Source organism: Agelaius tricolor, unplaced genomic scaffold (assembly GCF_023055355.1).
Source record: "Agelaius tricolor isolate 1412-34295 unplaced genomic scaffold, bAgeTri1.0.p SCAF_13, whole genome shotgun sequence".
Classification (NCBI taxonomy): Eukaryota; Metazoa; Chordata; class Aves; order Passeriformes; family Icteridae; genus Agelaius; species Agelaius tricolor.
The window spans coordinates 10829090-10849838 of record NW_027269273.1 but is presented as its reverse complement, the minus strand read 5'-3'; the positions used below and the strand labels follow the sequence as shown (position 1 = coordinate 10849838).

The 20749-nt window shown below is 41.9% G+C and overlaps 1 protein-coding gene and 1 non-coding gene across 2 annotated transcripts; both read left to right on the top strand.

The window, feature by feature from the left end:
- Positions 1–49: 49 nt before the first annotated feature.
- On the top strand, positions 50–19917 carry LOC139595490 (mitochondrial import inner membrane translocase subunit Tim23). Its single transcript, XM_071438728.1, has 7 exons — positions 50–208; positions 645–703; positions 3549–3642; positions 3866–3950; positions 6147–6205; positions 8775–8885; positions 16942–19917. Exons 1-7 carry the CDS (start codon positions 112–114, stop codon positions 17055–17057), a joined length of 621 nt encoding a protein of 206 aa, XP_071294829.1. The 5' UTR covers positions 50–111; the 3' UTR covers positions 17058–19917.
- LOC139595664 (small nucleolar RNA SNORA74) lies at positions 5441–5643 on the top strand. The gene has a single exon (XR_011681081.1). It is a non-coding gene; the product is annotated as a small nucleolar RNA SNORA74 (small nucleolar RNA).
- Positions 19918–20749: the final 832 nt, after the last annotated feature.

Here is a 20749-nt window from a genome sequence, read left to right as displayed (position 1 = left end):
TCGCCATGGCGACCCGCAAAGCAACGGGGCCGGGCGGCGCTTTGCGGCGCTTTACGGCGGCGCTTTGCGGCAGCCGTTGGTGGAAGCGAGGGCGGCGGGCGCGGGGCCGCCATGGAGGGCGGCGGGAACTCCAAGGGCACCGGGCTCGGCGGCCTCTTCGGCGCCGGCGGGCTCGGCTACTCGCACGCCGACCTGGCCGGGGTGCCGCGTGAGTACTGGGGCGGCCGGCGGGGCCGGCCCGGGGGGGCGGTGTTGGCGCAGCGGCCGCTGCAGGGCCGGGCGGCCGGCACCGGGAGCGGCGGTGGTGCCGGGAATCACGCGGCCCGAGGGCTCCGCCGCCGCCCCGCCGCGGGGGCCGCTCCCGACCGCCGGTACCTCCCGGGGGTGGGCGCGGAGGTGCCAGGCCTCGGGAGGGGGCCGCGTGTCGCGACGGGCGCTGGTCACAGGGACAGCGCGATCGCCTCGCCCCGGCCGCTGCCCGGAAAGGGGAACGGGAAAGGGGAGTTGCGGCCGGTGCCGCCTCTCAGGGAGTCGGGCAATTTAACGGCAGCATCTCCCCTCCTGCCACGCACGAGAGCTGCCCCGTTTTGCCTTACAGGTTGTGAATTGTTGGTGTTAAAGTGTTCTGTGTTTTTTCCTTTTAGTAACTGGGATGAGCCCTTTGTCACCGTATTTAAACTTGGACCCCAAGTACCTAGTGCAGGTGAGAAGGTGGCGTGTATTTATCGTGTTGAACTCGATTTCAGTGTTTGCATAGTTACACGAGCGCCTCAAACCTCCTGCAGTGCTGGGCTCTGTGTGCTGAAGCCTTGAACTGAGGAACAGTGGAAAGCAACAATTTTTTCAGTATTGTCCTTAATAAATCTTGAAGTGCTGTGACATCTAGAACAAAATGAGTACTGATGATGCAGAGGATAGGTAGGGCTGTTGTGTCAATACAAGCCTGCTGCTGTTGGAAAGGGATCTCCCTCCCTGCCTTGAGGCAGAGAGCCCAACAGCACCTCACACAAGTGTCAGTCAGTAAGAGAAGCCAGAATCTCTCTCTCCTCTTTTCACGGATGAGTTTTCTGAACTGTGACAAGTTCCATCAGTTTACTGAGGTGTTCAGCCAAGCTCCAGACCTGATAACAGGCTTTGGCATCACAGCAGCTGCACATTTCACATCACTGTCCTTATGTCATTACCCAGCTGAAGGGAGACCATCATGAAGTAAAATTTCCTGTTTTATTCTATAGAATTATGTAGCTGTCACACTTGCACATTTTAACATCAGTTGATATAAAACAAGGCCATCATAAGGAAAAAAATATTTTAAATCAAGAAACGTGTCCCATTTTCATAAGTATTAACTGTAGCTGAAAATGTTAAAGTTAATCCAATTAGGATGCATGTCAATGATTTTATTTAGTTCATGTTTTTCTGCATACATGGCTTATATTCTCTGAGAACATGAAGTTTTCTAGAATGAGCAGTTAAAGTTCAACAGTTGCATGGTGCCTGCTGACCTCTGTGCCTGGTTCCATGGTACCCTGGGTCACTGTTTCTTTGTAAGTGGGAGCTGTGCAGGCAGTTCAGGGGCCTGGAAGCTGTTGTAGTCTGGGTTACAATGTAGCATTCCCAGAAGGATGGAACACCACGGCTGTGTCTCTGGTGGCAGTGGGTTCAGTACTGTGGCTGCTGCTGTTGAGTGGTCAGAAAGAAGCTGAGATTATTTAGACTTTCTCCAAAAACACTCTCTAAAGTGGTTTTGTTCAGTTAGTAAGTTAGTATTTTTTCTGAGAATATGTTGGTGTTATGTTAAAAGCGGAATAGCGGGGGTTTTGGAACAAAGTGTGTACTAAGAGATTTTTAGAAACAGAGATGTTTGCTTTAAATGCAGAGGTGTTGGCATTAGTGCCATGAAACACTTCTAAAAATACTTATTGATGTAACACTAGAGGCTGAGTCTGTGTTGTAACACTTCACTGCCCTTCATGTTTAGCTCTAGTGTGTTGTAGTAATAGCAAATTGCATTGAAATAAAAGGGAATTCCATCTTTTTTTATCTGAACAAGTTGCCCATACAAGCTGTGAGGTCTCTTCCTTAGAGAATCACAAGACATGGGAATGGCTCTGAGTGCCCAGCACTGACTGACCTTTCTTTTAACAATGGGGGTTGCACTAAACAATCTCCACAGGGTCCTTGGGCTCTAAATACTGAAGGAAAAAGACATAGCTAATATGTCAGAGTATAAGAGGTCTTCCCATAATAACAAATGGTACACTGGTACTTGGTTACTTTAAACCCCACATTTTTGGCTGGTCCATGAGTGCAGGCATGGAACAAGCTATTTTCTGCAATGCTGTGTTGCCTACAGCAGGTAACAGGTGTTATAAATGTGTGTGCCAGCCTTTGGCAGAAGCCTAGAGGATGGGCTTTGGAGGTTGCCTCTAGAAACTTAGATGTTACATGGACAAGGATTGCTTCATCTTGACTTTTGGGACAGTGGTGAAAACTGTTAGAAACTGCTAACTTGTGTAAACACTGAATTTCTCCAGCTGTCTAGTTACAAGGAAGACAGAAACCATAGTGTAGGTTTATTTTATTGATAGCACTATTCACAATTTTATGAGCTATTTTTTCTGTATTGCCATTCACATTCTGTGTCAAATGTGGGCCAGTAAAACCCTTAGAATACATTTCCTTGAGCCTGCAGCTGTTGGAATCATGCAACAGTTAAACAGGGGTGGATAAAACTGTGACTGGAAAGCACAGAAGCTTGAAAGAGATCTGCTACTTTAGCACCTTATCAACAGCAGGCATCTCCAGTGTCTGCTACTGAAGAAGTGCCTTGGCACACCTTATCTCTGCACTAATGCCAGTTTCTCTAGGCCACTGCTGTAGCTTTTTAGGCCACTGGTTTGCAAGAACACAAATGTGCCCCTGTGGCAGAAAGATGGACAAGTGAAAAATTACCCAACCTCACATATTTCATGCCTGATCATCATTAGTTTTGAGCATATTCCTTGTGTTTTTCACATCCTTAAATAGGTCACTTATTTCAGTGCAAGAAAATACTTCTTTTCATAGTAAGGCAGTTTTTGTTTAGTATCAAAGTAGTGGGAAACTTAATTAATGCATTATTGTATCAGACTGGGTTGCTTAGTGAGGAAACAGTGCTATGTAATCAGACAACAGGAATGTTTTTAGAAGGCTTGTGTTGCCTGCTGCAAGTTGTAATTAAGCAAATAGTAATTAAAAATAAAAACAACCAACAACCCACACAGTATGAGTTCCTTGGCTGACTGATACAATTTATAAAAAGTTAACAGAGCTAGGAAGAAAAGAAAAAAAAAACACTCAGTCAATTGAACTTTTTACAGTCCTTTTCATGCTTAAAACAGTATACACATGGTACATTCCATCTCTGTGCTACTGTAGGCAAGAATTTTCCAGAAATACTCATCCATCTTTAGTTTATTGCATGGATTAAAGAAAAAAATTAATATGGCTTACATTTTGAACTGGACTTGGAATATACAAAAGTATCTGTTTTTGTTTTCCCCCAGGATACAGATGAGTTTATCTTGCCCACAGGAGCCAACAAAACTCGAGGCAGATTTGAGCTGGCCTTTTTTACCATTGGAGGATGTTGTATGACAGGTAGGTGGTTGTGGTTTTCACTTTTCCCAGCTGTCCAGGTAACACCTATGCACTGCAGTGATGGATGAGATTGGAAATGTCTTGTTCTGCAAGACATTGGCTGTTCTTAAGTAAAGAGATACTTGATTTAATTTATACACTGAATTCTGTTCTCAGTATTTGCTTCTAGGATTGTTTATTCTTTTTCTTCTTAAAAAGTAATAACTACTATTATTCCAACTAGGGGCAGCATTTGGTGCACTGAATGGTTTGAGACTTGGCTTGAAGGAGACACAGAATATGGCATGGTCAAAACCTAGAAACGTACAGTAAGTGTTCCATCTAAAAAAAATGTACTTCTTAGTGACAGAATTGTTTCTTCCAGTTTATACAAGGTTAGATCTGAATATACTGCAAAAATAAATGGTTTGCGGTTTTTTTTCTTTAGTGGGGACAAATGGGAGTCAGTATTTGTCTTGATCAAGTTCTTACATGTTTTTAGTTACAGTGATGTTCAATTCAACCTTTTTGCTTTTTGTTTGGTCACAATTGGTGTGTCTTGTGACTTACCTTAAAAATTTGAGAAATAATTACTACTTTGATGTTTACTAAAAATCTACTTCAAAGTCAAAGCAGTTTTTATATGTAGAAGTATTCCCAGAAGCAGTAGTGTTTACTTGCAGCTATTTTTTGCTGTCATTTATCTGAGCACAAGTCTTCCTTCTTTCCCAAGCTTTTCCCAAGCAGGAAAAGATTCAAATGCAGAGCTGGGTCTGCCTGGATTTGCATTAGGGCTGACATTGGTGTGTGCTGCTGAGCAGGCATTGCAGGGGGGAGCTGTTCTGGGTTATGGATCCAGGAGCACCCATGGCATTGCTGTGTTTTCACCTTACCTGACTGTTTGAAAGAACACAGCAAAGACAGGAACATTTGTTTCTAGGGATGCCTCTTAAAATAATGGCAGCTTAGACATAGCTATAGGAAAACCTAAGTGAGAGAGACATTGGAAACCAGAGGAACAGAATAACTGGGGGAAAGCATGGGAAATTCTCACTCCCAGAATACTTTGCAACAAGGGAATTTTAGAAGAGTAACTTCATATTTCCTGGTACAGTTTATATTGGCTCTGCTTCTTTTTAAATTGTTTCTATATTCATCCCTTTGTTTATCAAAATATTCACCACTATAATTATGACTCTTTCATAATGCTCTAGATTAACAGAATTGTATTTTAGGGTTTGGAATGAGCAGAGTTGGAGAAAGCCATGATGTTAAGCACAAACTTTGGCAGGTCAAGCCCAGGAGGTGGCAGTCAGGGCACACACTGCTCTTATCCTGGCTCTGCAAGGCAAAGGTCTGCTGAAGGTCATCACCTTCCAACAGTGCATTAGGTTCTGATTTTCCCTCATCAGGTGCAGAGAACAAACTTACTTAGCTAGATTTCTTCCAAATTTATCCTTAATGTACACAGATTTATTTCTTAATGAAATTTAATTTTGCTGTTATTCACTTGTCATCAAATACCTCACAGTAGACCATGGTTGTTAGAATTACTGATTCTCTTATCAATTCAGAATGAATATAAAATTAAGGGTGGGGGTTGTAATTAAGGAGAGATTATCAATAGCCTGGCTTCTTAGATTTTTTTTTCCTCTTGTTTCAAAATGAAATGTTCCACTATTGTTTAGTTCATTGCCTAACCATATTCAGTAACAACCTCTGTCCTAATTAAAATGGTAAAAAAAGGAAAAACAATAGAAAATTAAACCAGAAGGAACATAAAGCAATTAAAGTATCAGACATCAAATTAAACTTAAGTTCCAGTGGTAGTCAGCTGTCCAGAGCAATACCATGCCTGTGATGGTGTTACACTGCTGGGAGATAAAGATCAGTCATTTCTTCTGGCTGCTGTTGTCACCGTTCTGGAGACAGCTGGTAGCAGCAAGAAGTGGCACTGTGCTTCTCTGAGAGCGCACTAAGGGTTCTCTTTTCCTCTTGAGTGCTAGTCTGGAAGCCTACACACAGAACAGACACACAGACACACCTCTTGGCCTTCTGCTGGGTGGGCAGATGGGGTTGGAAGGGACTGAATCTTCCCTTCCTGACTTACTGCAGTCCAGACTTGCTTTTTTGCCCACACCATTTGCTCAGGCATCCCCACACTCCCTGCCACATGCTCCATGTAGAGGAGCACTGAGGCTTTCTTGGAGACCTTTTACCAGCTAAGTCTGCATAAGTGTGTCAGTTATTCCTGGAGCTGTGTGTGCTCACCATGTAAGGAAGGACAACTTGGGTTAGAAAGTCATTTGAAGGGAAGAGATTTGAGTCTTGGGGAGGGTCAAGAGAGAAAGATTTTTTTAAGACTTGACAAGACTGACTATTTGCTTTCAAAAGCTTTTAGTTCATCATTGCAGTTTTGTTAACCACATATATAGTGTAAACACACAAGCTCTACTGTCATAAACACTGCCTTGATGTAAACACAGAGTGCTAAAGGTTTTCATACCTCTTTAACTCCTTTATAGAATTCTAAATATGGTGACAAGGCAAGGAGCATTATGGGCTAACACTCTGGGATCACTGGGTAAGTAAAGTCATTCCTTCATAGGGAAAGCAACTTAAAGTTGGAATTGTGGAAAAGCGTATTTGTGTATTATCTGAATGAGAGTGTTCTCTAAATTTTCATTATTAAATCCATCAGGAAAAAAGTGCAGGTTTCTTTCTTTGGGGGCTTGAGGGTATTTCAGTAGACATGAAAATGGCAATTAAAGGCTAAAATAGGATTTGCAGCATAAGGAGCCAAAAGCCTTTAATTAAAACCCAAAATTTTTACTGTATTATAAAAATTATTATATTTTTTACTGTATTAAAATTATAGCTATATCAGAAATAACTAGAAATTACAGATAATGTTTATGTGTTAATAAATTCCAATTAAATTACAGCTTAAATTAAAAAAATATAATTTAATATTTCTGAAATCGCTTTAATAGCCTACACTGAGACTCTGTGGTCATGTGATCAACTGCCTAATGTTTGTTTCCTGTTGAAGTCAACCAAATGTTCATGTGAAGAAGAAATGTGATAGTCAGTACAAAGATTTATCCTTTAAATGATGGTACATTAGCAAGAAAAATCACACATGGTACCACTGACTCTAAACCTAAATGGTGCTTATAACTAATGTGGGTTAGGAAAAAAGACAAAAGAAAATGACCAATAGCCTGAGGTACAAGAAAAAAAACTTGTGTGAACTCAGATTTGGGTGGGAGGGAGCTGTGGAATAAAATCACATCAGTTGCCTCAGAAAAACAAGGTTATTTCATAAAAGTCAGTGAAATAACAAATGCCCTAGAAATTACAAATTTTTTTACCTCCCCCAGAATCTTAAAAAATGAAAACTGATGCAGTAACTTTAAAAGGAGATATCCAAAATTGATTAGATTATTTTGAAGAAAAATAATGATGGAACTTGTTGTCCTACAAAGTTGGAGTTGGCAATATTTAAATCAGAGACTGCATCCTGTTATAACCCAGTCTACATCTGTTTGACTTTTGAGAAATGCATCAAAGTATAGGCTAAGTTGCATGGATGACATTTATTTCATTCTTATTTCTGAAGAGCAGATTAGCTGCCATTTAATTTAAGCATTAGCTTTTGAGACATTGTATAGAGGGCAAGGTTAGAGAGAGGATTCTGAGCTACAGCAAGAAAGGCATTTTTTCTATAAGCAATGCATATGGTTGCCTGCTGAAATTTATTGAGCCCTTTTTGTTTGGATATTTTTCTTTTTTTTTCGTTCCAAGTCTAATGAAAACATGTCTGAGAAGTGAGATGCAGGCACACTGCAGTTCAAGGTTTCATTTGAGTGACACATTAACAGGTTTTTCCAGCTGTGTTTGAAGAAAGATTACTCAAGAAAATGTTTGTGCATTCCAGTAACAAATTGTTATTTTTCTTACAAAATATGGCCCCAAAATCACAGAGTTAAGCAGAACTTTATATTTGGGATTCTGGTAGACCTCTTTCTTGTCCTAGCTACCAGAGAAATTCCTTTCAAGGAGCTGAATTATTTTTGCACCTTACTTTACCTTGTGCAGCCTTTCTGTACCTCAGAGATTCTTTTTGTCACTAGTGACAGTTTTTGTCATTCTGTTCCTGAACAGAGGCAACATCTGTGTGGAACTGTTTTTAAAAATTATGTTGAGTTCAGCTTTTCCTTCCCTCGTTGCTAATCTGCTTGCTGCTAAGAAAAACTGAAATACCCTTGCCTGTGCTGAATGGAGAACGATGCTGCTGTTAACTCATTGACATTATTGTGGTTGCTTATGAAGGATTTACTGCCTTTTAGCAGAAGGAAAGATTTCAAATTCTTGGAGGGCAAGGAACAAATTAAATGCTATGGTCTTTATCACTCAAAATGATGACATACTCTACTTTTCTTTGCCAGCATGAAATATGAGTGTATCATGAGGGGTTTCCTTTCATCAAAATGTATAACTGATAAATGCATCCATGCTAAAAAGCCCATGCATTTCTATTTCCAGTCTATTCCAGCACAGTCCCTAAAGTTATCCCAAAGCAAAAGGCCCTCTAGGGATAAAGATTTCATGCACAAGCAGAGGTGAAACAGCTGTAAATGTCAAATCCCAAGCATTCTAATAGTCATTTAAAAAAGAAACAAAGCCCATTGTACTCCAGCTCTTGGTGGTATGATCTGAATGCTGTACTAAACTCACATTTCATCACTGTCACACGTGGACAGCAATTTTCTCTACATAGAAAGTCCCTGGGTTTAGTTTCATGTCATCCACAGAGGACAGAATGAAACTGCCAGTACAAATTTAAACACTGAATTTTGAAACAAATTTGAACTAGCAAAATAGGCTTAAACTTCAGTCAGTGCTTTAAGCACATACTGTCATGAAAAATGCTACTTTATAACCAAACTGTAGCTTGAGAAAGAAGAAATAGCTACACAGGAAGAGATTTGGAAAAGAAACACCAAAGATGGGATTTTGCAGAGGATTTCCTTCAAATAAGCAGAAAATCTGTTCTTCAGAAGCATAGTCTAAATAGCTACACAAAGCCTGGATTCTAAGCTTTCAGCCTCAGACCATGGAAGGTTTTTTAATATTTTTTTTTTCCTCAGCTCTACTTTACAGTGCATTTGGAGTCATCATTGAAAAGACACGAGGTGCAGAAGATGACCTGAACACTATAGCTGCTGGAACCTTGACAGGAATGCTATACAAAAGCACTGGTAGAGTAGCAAAATATTTCTCCTTTTCCCTCTCTTGTGCTTATCCTAGTTATTAGGATTCTCATGACTTTTACTAAATACTGTCCTGCTCTCAAAATTGACATGGTAAAAAAGACTATTAGCTCAATGTCCCCTAACCCACAATGCTTTTCACCTAGCTAAGGCTACCTAAGGAAAACTTGCACTGAAAAAAAAAAAAAATCCAGCTGAATTAAATTTGATTCTTTGCAACTGCACAGGAGTGACAGTAACCATGAGAGCCAAATTATGACTGTTGTACATATGTACTGAAGAAACAGTCATTTATTTCCTTAGGTATATGGTGAGGTTGTGTAAAATACATACCCACCTCACTCCTAGCCATGTTTTCAACAAAAGCAGGAATAAATGTAGTTGTTTCTCAAGTCCATGAGTGGATGCAGGCAAATGGGAACTACCTTGCAAAGTGAATGGGGGCAGGGAAGGAAAACACAGAACACAGAGATTGATTGCATGAATGTGAAACTTCATAAAAGTGATCCATGTGACAGTAATTCACATGATAGTGGTACCTGGAGCTGCAAAAACCCTACACACAGGGAAATTGGTGTATTTATGAAATAATTGCTTAGGTTTTCATGAAACTATTGTCTTGGGATAGGATTCTAGTCTTTGCATAGTGGTCAAAACCAACAAAAAAGGTTATTTGAGAACAGCATGGATTTAAGGTAAGACTGCTGATGCAAACTGAATTGTTTGCAGGAGAGAGGGTCTGACCTTCATCAGCAAAATGGCTGCCAACACATGTTCCAAGCTTAACCATTGGAGGTAGCATTTCTAGAGGATTGCTGGGTACCACAGGTTGACATTAGCACATGGAAAAAGGTTTTATGTTTTAAGTTACTCAGTAAATGTTTGACTGCATGACTCACCTGCATTTTATGGAGGACATAATACAAGAACTGACCTATGTACTTTTTCATATCTGACTGGGCTCAGTGTCTGAACAGTGTTCCTGAAGGCCTGCTTTTTCTTTTAGGGTAAAACAGTTGGAATAACTCTATTTTCCTGATGGCTTAGACTACCTGAAGCCACAAATAATTGGCTGGAACAGCCTTCATAAATATGAGACTCTTAAGTTTTCAGGGGCACATTGCTCTCCTGTAATCCATTTCTTCCTTGGGATTTCATGAGAGATATGACAGATTACCAAGAACAGCTGGAAAGGGTAGCATATAGAATATTTTCTGTAGGAGTTTATTAATAAGGAGAATTGTCATCTAATAATTGAGCAGAAGCATCCCCCTTCCAGAAGTATAGAGCTGGCATTATGTGTAATATTTTTTTGGCACAGTGCAGCCCCAGTTAACTACTCCAGTCACATGCACAGTCATCTGACACTACTAAGGTTTTTATTACCAGAGCACAGTGGGACATTTGTTTTGTAACACAAGATCTACAGAGCTAATGGCAGTCCTTATAAAGGCAAATGAAGTCAGTAAATCTCTATTCATGACAGTATTGTATTTCAAGTGTGTGTTGTGCCTATGAACCATAGACCAGAGAAACTGCTGCTTCTATCACCTTATGCCAGAGCACCCTTTCTTATTCTGTATGGTAAAACTTAAATGTTCTGCCTTTACACTGCATCAGTGTATATATTTACCTTAAAATCTGGAATATTTAAACCATATTTAAACCATGCAAAAGATCAGCACACATCTGACACATCCAGACTGTAATAATTACTGTGCTACATGGAATGCCATGATGTGTTGGCATTAAGAAAAGGAAAATGTAAAAGATTTCAAGGACACTGAGTTTTAAATTTCCATATTTCAGTGTCATATAGAAGCTCACACAAACATGCCACTGCAAATTAAGGCTGCTCTGTAGTCCACAAGGGGTGGATAGCAGGTAGTGCTATTCAAACACTCAGATTTCCCACTTCCATCATTCCTGCTTTGTAAAGAGATCAGACTTAAGAAGAAATGGGATAATGTATGGCAGGTCTTTTATTATAGCTTCATGCTTTACCACAGCACTGATGGAGGAATCACATCAGAATCCATTCTGCACTGAAAAACACTCCTGTGAACACTGCAAAGCCTAGACTGAATTTCTGAAACCAATGATTAGGCATCTGATGAGTGGACAGGAAAAAAAAAACAGCTGGGAAGACTTTGTGAAGGCTGAGATTGGTTGCCCCAAAACTGGTCCCAGTTTTCACAATTTGTCCTTGTAGAAGTGTTAATCATTACCAAAATGGCAGCAGTCAAACAGAACCTGCACGTTCTAAAGCCATTGATTGGGAGCACTTTTGTGTAAAGCTACTTGACACAGCTTGTGTGGGAGAAGATAAGAGAGGTTTGAAAGCTCTGCAAGTGAGGACAGTGGCAGTTCAGCCCCCTCCCTGCATTCAGGGGCAGTGCCATCACTCACTGAGGCTCCCACTGCAGTGACTGAGGCAGTTCAGGCCCCAGGAACAGCAGGTGATGCCTGGGCTCCATCTCAGCATGGCTTAGGCCAAAAGACACCTCTGCAGTGGGAATGGACAAGTGATGTGGGGATTTTGGAAACACCTTCTGCTTCATTCATCTGACCAAAGTGATCTCCAGCTTTCACATTGGTTTAAATTTAATGCCACAATTACTGACTAGATTTTAGCCCAAATGCAGCAATAAGACTACATATTAATTTGTTACACCAGTCTTACAACTTAATGGGAGCAATTTTTTGAGCTCACCACTAAACTTCTACCCAGAACATTCAGTTTGGGTAACAGTTAGAAAAAAACCCTTTGGGTTCCTCTGCCAGTGGCATATGCAATAGAAATGTTACAGCAACTCAGTCAATTCAAGTTTTGCTAAAAGGGGGTCTGATATTCTAAGTCCACAAAGATGGCTTTTCCATTTAATAAGATACTATTTATTCTTTAATTTTAAGCAAAGGCAAAAATTAGTATCTGTTATGCCATGTTTTTTCTGATAAGTGTTACAAAGGACAAACATATCTTAAAGCAAATGTTTAGCCTCCTTGCATGTGCTTTCAACCTCTTTTCTAAACCGACCATCTTTATTTGGTTTTCTTATCATTGTATTAGTCATGAAAGCAGCAAACCACCAAACAAAAATGATTGTCACTGTGCACTATGTCACTGTTACACCCTCCCACCATGAAAATAAATGGCTCCAGTTGTCACAAAGGGACAGCTGGCTCCTGCATGAGGCTCCTGCACTCCTCCCCAGGCATGCAGATTGATCAGTCAGGAAAAGATGAACTAGCAAGACTTTGGCCTGACCTAGTGTGACAGCAATTAACTTCTCACTGGAATTCCTGACAGACTTCAGTAAGCAAAAAAAGTTAACCAACCTTTGCCTCTTATCTGAGGGTTACACAGGTTGTAGATGTTCTTTTTCTTGGATAATTTTTTTCCTCTCTTGAGGTTAGGGGTAACAGCAAAAAAAGTAAACTAATTCTTTGGACAAACTAAATTTACTTTTGTGCAGTAGGACCCAATCCTAAGTAAAGCATCTTGTGCCTTTGGAGCAATAGATGTTACATAATTTGGTACAGAAAATGGTGTGTCTGGAAAGCCAGGAACTGCATGCCAGCAATAGCTGAAGGGAGCAGTTGTCATTTTAAGGCCTCAGAACACAACCCTGAAAAGCCAATATGTTATGAATTAGGATGGGCTGAATGTTTTATTGCCAGCAGTAAGATCTGGTGGGAGCTAAAGATCAGTTTTGTGACATCCTGTGGGCAGTTAAGGGCAGCTGTGTTAGCTGACAGCTTCTTGAGCTATAAAAAGCCTGTTCTCTAAGCCCAATGAATGTTTTTCTTTGGGCCCCAGACAGGGCTGTTTTCTCATTTCTCTTTGCTGGAGACAGGGAAGAGCTTTTTGGGGACTGCTGTAGGTACAGTCTAGGATATTCTGCAGTATTTGGGAAAAAGTTAAGAACTTGCTTGTCATCCCTTAAGTTAAGGGCTGTGAGACATTTTGGAAATTTAAGAACCCCTTTAACATAACATGTCTATAGGATTATCAATCAAATGATGTTTAGAGAAAGGATTTTTTTTAAATCTGCAATAAAGAAGAGGTTAGGACAATGTACAAGCAGCACTACAAGTAACAGCTTGTTGAGCCCTTCTTAGTTATTGAGGACTGATGTCTAAGTATGTGTGGCCACTGAGAGCAGGGCTGCCCAGCTCTGCTAGCCAGGAGCAGTGAACTCAGAGCTGCAGGGATTGGCAGAGTTTGCAGGTGCCATTCATTTACAGTAGCTGAAGTAGCCTCCTATCAGTCAGGTGCTGCTGCTTTCACTCAGTGAGAATACAGCAAATTTTAATCATGTTTGCAAAGTAACCTCAACAGCTCTAGTACTTCCAAACCACTAAATTGAATTGTAGATTCCTACTGTTTTTTCTAATTTAGGTTTCATACCACAGTAACTACAGGAAATGTTCCCTCTTTCAAGCTTTGTTGTTTCTGTATTCTAAGCACAATACTGCAGCAATATGAAAATGGAAGATGCTTTTCTGGAATATGTCTTGCTTCCAAATACAACTCTTTCAGTTTCCTCATTAATTTCTGTATCCACAGACTTCCCCACTACTTACAAGATTTCATGAAATGAACCCCATGGAGCAGAAGGAGGAAACTCTTGATACTTTCTAATGACATCAGGCTACCCACAGGGTTCAAGCAGATGACTGCTTGATGGTTCAGATGGTCTGGTTACTGAGCTTGAATTTGGAGCAAAACAGATTGCCTTGGACACTTGAGTTGAGCCCTTTAAACCATTTAAAAGTATTTTTGTTCCTGAAGGCCTGGCAGGAAGAGAAGCTGTTTTCATTCAGAGTATCCAAGAGAGATTGAAAGACAGAAAACTAATCACAATTTAAAGATTATTCTTCTATTGTTTGGCATAAGTGGGTCTGAGGTTTTGGTGAAAGTATTTGGAAAGCCTGCTATTGGATAGTTCTTGCTTTAAACATTCCAGGAACTATCCCAGGACATTGGAGTAACATTCTGAAAGAGACAGTAAAGTTCTAATGGTTCTAACCATGGTTCCCTCATGCTTTTACCTACTGGACAGGTAGAGCTCAGTGTTAGGAGTGGCTCCTGCAGTGCTGAAATGCAGAGCTGTGCTGTTGGAATGCTGTGTGCCATGGCACAGTCTAAGCTGGAACCTATTGAAATGAGGGAGGGACAATACTTGGAGGTGGAAGGGTGCAGCAGCTAAAGCCAGAGAACTAATTTCCCATTTAGGCAGCATCAGATGTACCTTTGGAAACCCACAGCAGTTATCAACTCTTGTGCAAGGTGCCTGATCTCTAAATACCTGCTTCCAGAAGTGTCTGTCAGCTGGAACCCTTATCTTACTGGGACATGCAAGATTAGGGGCTCAGGGCCATGTTTCAGCAGGGCTTGTCAGGGCAGACTTGGTATCAAAGGCTTGCACAGAGTGATTGCAGAGGAGGGGTGGGAATGTGTTCTATCATGCAAACACAGCTGGGATGGGAGTGGAGAGTTTCATTTTTGTTAACAAGTTAATTTTCTCAGAGGCCCTAAGATTTTCTGCCCAGCAGCAGGGCTGTGTTCTAAAGTGCATTACTGTTTGAAGTCTGCCACATATTTACTCAAAGGTAGTTCAGAAATCAGGAGCAACTGCTACCAAAAAAAATCCAACCCCCCCCACCCCCAAGATTTTGTAGCAGAAGCATAGTATAGACACACTGGTAAAGGAACACTTCTTGCATGTTTTCCTGGATATTTTCTCTCTCAGTCATGCACCTATACCAACTGCACAAGTTTAGTACACTGTTCATGAAACATCTCCAGCAATGTCCCTAAGTTGCCTGCAGGTGGCTTTAGGCCCTGTGGTTGACTCTTGCCAGTGGGTTCAGAGCTGCCATCCTTACTTGGCTGGCTCAGCACATGACAACACCAATATCTGCTGCAGTAGGAGCAGCACATCTAAAGTCCTCACACATGGATGCTAGAAAACAGCTCAGTGACCTGAGTGTAAGATGTCACCTTTCTTGTACAGCCCTGACTTCACAGAACCTGCAGCCAGGCTTCATCATCCTTCAACTACCTGTTCTTGCACAGGAAGAATAGGATTTTAAGGGGAAAGGAGAGGAATTGAACCTGGGGGGTAAGGAAAGAGCCCATGGGAATAGTCATAGTTCTGTAGTGCATCACATTCTGTGGGGCTGTTCCACGTTTCCTGGTACACCTGATGCTCATGAGCCTCCTTTGGGGGTTCCTGCTGTGATCTCTTGAATCCCAATATAAACAGCAGAAAATTGGGCTCTAATGTTGTATTCATTTACCCCAGCAGGAATGAGGAGTCAGTATTTTTAGAGATTATCTCAAATACTTGTTTTGCACAAAGTGTCCTTTAAATTTCACCTGTGGCTTTTTGCCAGACACTGCTTGCACATGGTTAGTTTTGTGTACCCAGCTGCAAGCCCTTTTTATGAAAAGCTTTTTGTGCAACAAATTCAGGATCAATTAGCAAACACAGAACATCTACATTTGCTTTCCTAAATGCTGATTTAGGCACATAGATCATATTCAGTAAGGCTTTTCTTAGAGCTGTTGAATTCCCAACAGTTACAGCAGTGAACTCAGCCTTATACCCTAAAAAACCTCTCAAATTGTCACAGCTGGTCTGGCAATGAAGTTTCTAGAAACTGTGGCTAGATATGGCTTCTAATACCAAGTCCCACTTCTGCAGCCTCTTGGTTTCATTGCATGCCTGGGCAGTACAGTGAGGTTTAACAACTCCAGTGAAACCCATTTAACCTTGCAGCACAGGTAACACAGTGTCAGTCCAGCTGATGCCAACAGCTTGTTGCCTCTCTAAAAGCAATTCTGTGAGACAGCTTTATGACCCATAATGAAAAGGAAAAAAATAAACCCAAACACAATCTCTCTGATTACTGAGGTGCGTTTGTTTTGAGGTTTGAGGAACCTGAACTGCCCTGCCAGTTTCTCCAATAAAGCAGGCAGGGTTTTTTATCTTGCTGTCAGCAAAACTGGCCTTGTTCTATACACTGTACACATTATCTAGCTTGGTTCAGCTGCAATGATAAACATTGCAGAATCAAACTCTCTGAAGTTTTCCTAGCACTGAGGGTCATACTCCCAGGTGCTCTGTGCATTTATAGTGCATTCTGGGAGCTCTGCTGAGGCACAGAAGTGTTTTGCTGTTTAGTAAAAGCAGCAGAAGTCTCTTCTTGTGCCCCTGTACAGCCCAGTCCTCATGTGAATGCTGTGGACACAGGATGCCACCTGACTCCCAGCTCCAGCCAGGTGCACTACCTGCAGGCAGTAGCCAAACTTGCCCTGTACTTCTGCTTTACACTAATGTGCTCACCAGCACCTTAAGACTTTAATCACTTGTGTGACTCAATTTTTACCATTGCAAGGTGATAGTTCTGATTATTAATAAAAGAATAAAGAAAGCTGTTCAAAGTACACCATAGTAAATACTTGCCAGTTAATCCCTTTCATCTACTTCCTATTTTTTAATCAAAAAGCTTTAAAATTCCAAAGACACAGGTGCAGTGATAGGTTTTGCATGATGGCCCTAATGAATCTCTGGAGCCCGCTGTCACACCCATATCAGCTGTTGTTTTATTCACTTATTTCCCTCCTGCTCCTTCTCATTCTGCCCAGAGCTAATTATCATAATTGAAAACCTGGAGGAGAGCATGTCTATCTGTAAAAACAAATGTAAAAACGACAGATAGAATAGTAGGACTTGGGAAAAGCCATCTTGGCTTCCAGTGCTCTGTAGTGGTTCCCTGAAGTAGTGGTGCTAACACAGTTTGAGAGGAAGCTGTTCCAGCAGAATTAGTGTCAGGATCAGGAGTGAGTGACCATGAGCCTGGGAACAGGTTTGAGAGGAAAGTAGAAAAAGCACAGGGACCCTTACTGGAGAGTTACTCAAGAAAGGACTGTTCATTGAGATGCGTCTGGATTAAACAGCTTCTTGGAAGTTGCTGTTCACTGACCATTTCCTGACAGTAACACTAACGATAGCAATGTGTTTGTTCCTTGCAGGTGGAGTGCGCGGGATAGCACGAGGTGGGATCGCAGGCCTGACGCTGACGGGCCTCTACGCCCTGTACAACAACTGGGAGCACATGAAGGGCTCCCTAGCCCGGCAGTCCCTGTGAGCAGGGCGGAGGACACGCTTGCTTAGTCACCAATCAAATCAGTTGTGAGATCTATCTGGTGCCCCTTGCTATTTTATTTACAATTAGTGTGAAACTGATGGAAGCTGTGCTGGGAGGAACCTCTTGACACCGTGTAGCTGGACTGGCCCTTCCTGCCAGCCAGTTGCTGGAGAGGCAGCAATATTTGTTGGACCTGCGAGTGACCAGAGTGGCCACCGAGACAGTGTCTCCTGGCCAGAGCTGCCAGGCATGCTGGGCCCCCATAGCTGATCCTGCTCACTGCCAGGTTGGCTGGGTCCTGTAAGGTCTGTGTCCATGGAGCACTCCCTGCAGTCCCAGCAGCACAGCCCCAGTAGCCGTGGCACAGGCAGGGCTTGCTATTCTGACAGCACAAGACAAGCTAGCAAAAGGGACATCATCAGAATAAAAAGGGTGGTACTTACTCAAACCCATTTCTATCCTTTGCTCTTCCTGCCACAAAAGCATTCTGCATCCAGTGACCTATCTATGGATTCATTTTAAAGGACCTGTGTGGTAAAATCCTGGGGGAATTGGTGGGTGAGGGGAAATGTACAAGCAGGCTGATGACCTCCTGATGATGTTACAGTAAGGCATAGCAGGGCTTGACTTTACTCTCTTATTTGATCTAACAAATTGGTTGTTTATGGATGAAATGCTGTTGCAGAGCAGCTGCCAGTGGATTATCAAAACATTTGGGTGCTCCAATATCCCAGAACTCATTTAGCCAACAATTAGAAACCTAACAGTATAAAGACTGCACTCATTACCTATTACAGGACTTTAATTAGCAAGAAATTTTTTGTCTGAAGTAGCATATGTAGGTTATTGGCAGAACAAAGACTATGATGAACCTACGTGTTCTCCTACAGTGTTAAATTTAAACCGTGTACCAAGTATCATTGGCAGATAAATTAAACAGTAAGTTGGGAATTAGTTCAGTAATTAGAGTTACTGTGTAACAACTCATTCCTTACACATTTAAATAATTAAACAGGCAACTTATTGAAGAGGTCTGAAGACAGAGAAGGCAGAGCAAGAGAAAAACAGGAAACTTAATGGTCAGCACACAGTATAATGCAAACCAAGTTTACATTTGAGTTTTTGCTACTGAAACAGCTCTTAATAATTATATTGCATACACCAAAATAAAACCAACAAAAGCAGTAAAGGGAAGGTGGTAGCTCTTACCTTCTCCCAAGAAGAAATGTCACTTTGCTGTGAAACCTCACTGCTAGCAAATAACCAGTGAGACCAGCTTTTTATAGAGCAAGTGCTCCAGCTAACGAGCCATCACAGGTGAACTCAATTTGCTTTGCTTGGCTACCAGGTCACATTAGTTGCTTTTTGCCAGCACTTAATGTGGCATAAAGGAAGCAGACTTTTCTCACCTACTGTGTCAATGCTGCTTTTTTTAAGCCTTATGTTCCACAATTCCACAGTGCTCTGCATGTTGTTATTGTGGTGTGAGAGCTGGACTTCCTTCCTAGCATGCATTTTTTGAGGGCTGTACCAACAAAGAAACTGTTCCCCCACTTCCAGGCTGCAGAGGGGTGATGTGGGCTTCATCTGCACAGCACTGTCACATGGGACATCAGGAATACAGGTGTACTTTCTTCTGAGCTTTTTCTCTCCCCACTGGCATCAGTGAGTTCCTCCCCTGCATGTTTCCTGGTCACCATTGATTGGATTTGTGTTCCTGCACTCTTCACCATGCTGGATGAAGGATTAAGAACTGCTTTGGGGGTTGATGAGGGGCAGGGGTGGCTTTTTAAATATCAGGAACTCTGCAATGTATCTTAGGTTTTCTTAAGATTTTTCAGGACTAAAATGTGACCCAGGAACTGTCTGCCCTGATTGAAGTGGGTAAACCATGAAGCTTAACCAATTTATTTCCTTCTTCAAGTACATGGGAGATAATATAGAAAGAAGCCTTTTCAAGTTCATAGTTAGCACAGCCTTAAGGCTAGTCTGAGTCTTGGACAACTTAGCATGGTATCTGGTCTGCAGTGTGCTCACATTTCCTGGAAGTGCTCACTTCAAGGGCAGAGCTGAGAGCATTTTTCTGAAATAGCTGTGTTACAGCTGTTAAATGGTTTGGTTCGTAATCTGTTTGTAGCTTGAGCTATGAAACATAACCAGCACAGAGGCAGCAGTGAGGGAGGTGAATTGTATGATACAATACAGAGAATGTTTACAATATTCTGTGTCATGGCGTACTGCATTCACAATTTACTGCAAATTAAAGTTGCTACTTTAAATTGTGACCAAAAATATATCCAAGGATATATTCAGTAGGAATAAAAGGATGTAAAATCAAGTTGAAAACAGAATTTGGCTCAAGTTAGAGCCCTCCCATGCAGTGTTACATAAATGTGAGTATGGGAGACCTTGACTGTCTTGGAAGAGCAGGGTTTTGGTGCCAGTTGTGGTATCTTTGCTGATAGATCCAAGGCAGCTTTGCTGTGGCACCAAGTAAGGGAGCTGAGACAGCAGGTGTAATTGGAAGGGTTTTGAGTCTTGTGAAGATGGTTGTGGTTAATCTTTGGAACAGAAAGGCAAATCCACTTACACCATTCCCTGTCAGCAGGTGACTTCTCTTAGGGTTGGAGGAATTTGTTAAACAATCACTACTTAGGTTGGGAATCTCTGGGCACCCTGAAGCAGAAGCAGCTTCTGAAAACGGGAGGCAAATATGTGTTAGGGCAGAAAAACTATCCTGTGTTCATAGTCTGTTTCCTGTGACCTAATCTGGGACTTCAAAAGGAGGGGGGAAATCCTTTTGTATGCTTTAACAGAAGGTTACCCCTGCACTTAATAAATTCTAGATAGGAAACTGGAATGTTTTAAGTGGAGCTTTGTGCACTCTGTGGGTATTGGTCTGTGCTGTTCAATGCCAGCCAGTGCAGGGACACCAGAGGGTACCCCAACCCTTTTGGGGACTTTCCCAGCATGGTTAATACCCGCTCTGTGTTCCTCACAGGTATTTCCCCCTCTGTCAGCCCCCCTCTCTCCCTGCCCTGTGGGAACAGCTGCCCCACTGGCTCCATGGTTGCTCTGAGGACAAGGAGCTGAAGGGGCTGATGCCCCAGGAGCCTGTGGCCACCCTGCTCCAGGGAGGTGTGGGAGGGAAGGAAACCTTCCCCAGTACAGTGCATCAATCTCATAGCTCACCTTGTTCAAAGAAAGGTCTCCAGCCAGTTGAGAATCCATGAATAGCATTCACTTCCTGCTACTCTGTCCTTCTTGTCTTGGGATAATTTTGAAGTACTTTTTCCCTGCCTTTGAAAGCTCAACGTTCAGGATACACATTCAGGAGTTCTGCATGTGACTACTTCTAACAAAGAACTTCCAGTCCACTTTAAAAAAAAAGGTGTGTGTGCACACCCCCACATGAAATTTAAGGTATGGTAGTTCAAAGGCTGCCAGGCCCAGCTGTAAATGTTCTCCTAATGAACAATGAGCAGTGCAGGCTGCAGTTAAATACTGGAAAATACTCAGTGGAGGAACCAGTCGTGCAGGGAGGCTGATGCTCAAACACCACAGAGAAAGTATTCACTTCCAATTGCACAATGTTTTTCAGCCATGGGAGAAGAGGACCAAATGCTACTAAAATCCAGGAATCCTCATTACGTGTTCAAGAGTGCTAAGAAGCAAATGGGTCATTTTGTCCA

Coding starts and splice junctions, on each gene's coding strand:
- LOC139595490 (XM_071438728.1), top strand. CDS start 112: ATGGAGGGCGGCGGGAACTCCAAGGGCACCGGGCTCGGCGGCCTCTTC. Junction 209..644: donor CGACCTGGCCGGGGTGCCGC/GTGAGTACTGGG, acceptor TTTTCCTTTTAG/TAACTGGGATGAGCCCTTTG. Junction 704..3,548: donor ACCCCAAGTACCTAGTGCAG/GTGAGAAGGTGG, acceptor GTTTTCCCCCAG/GATACAGATGAGTTTATCTT.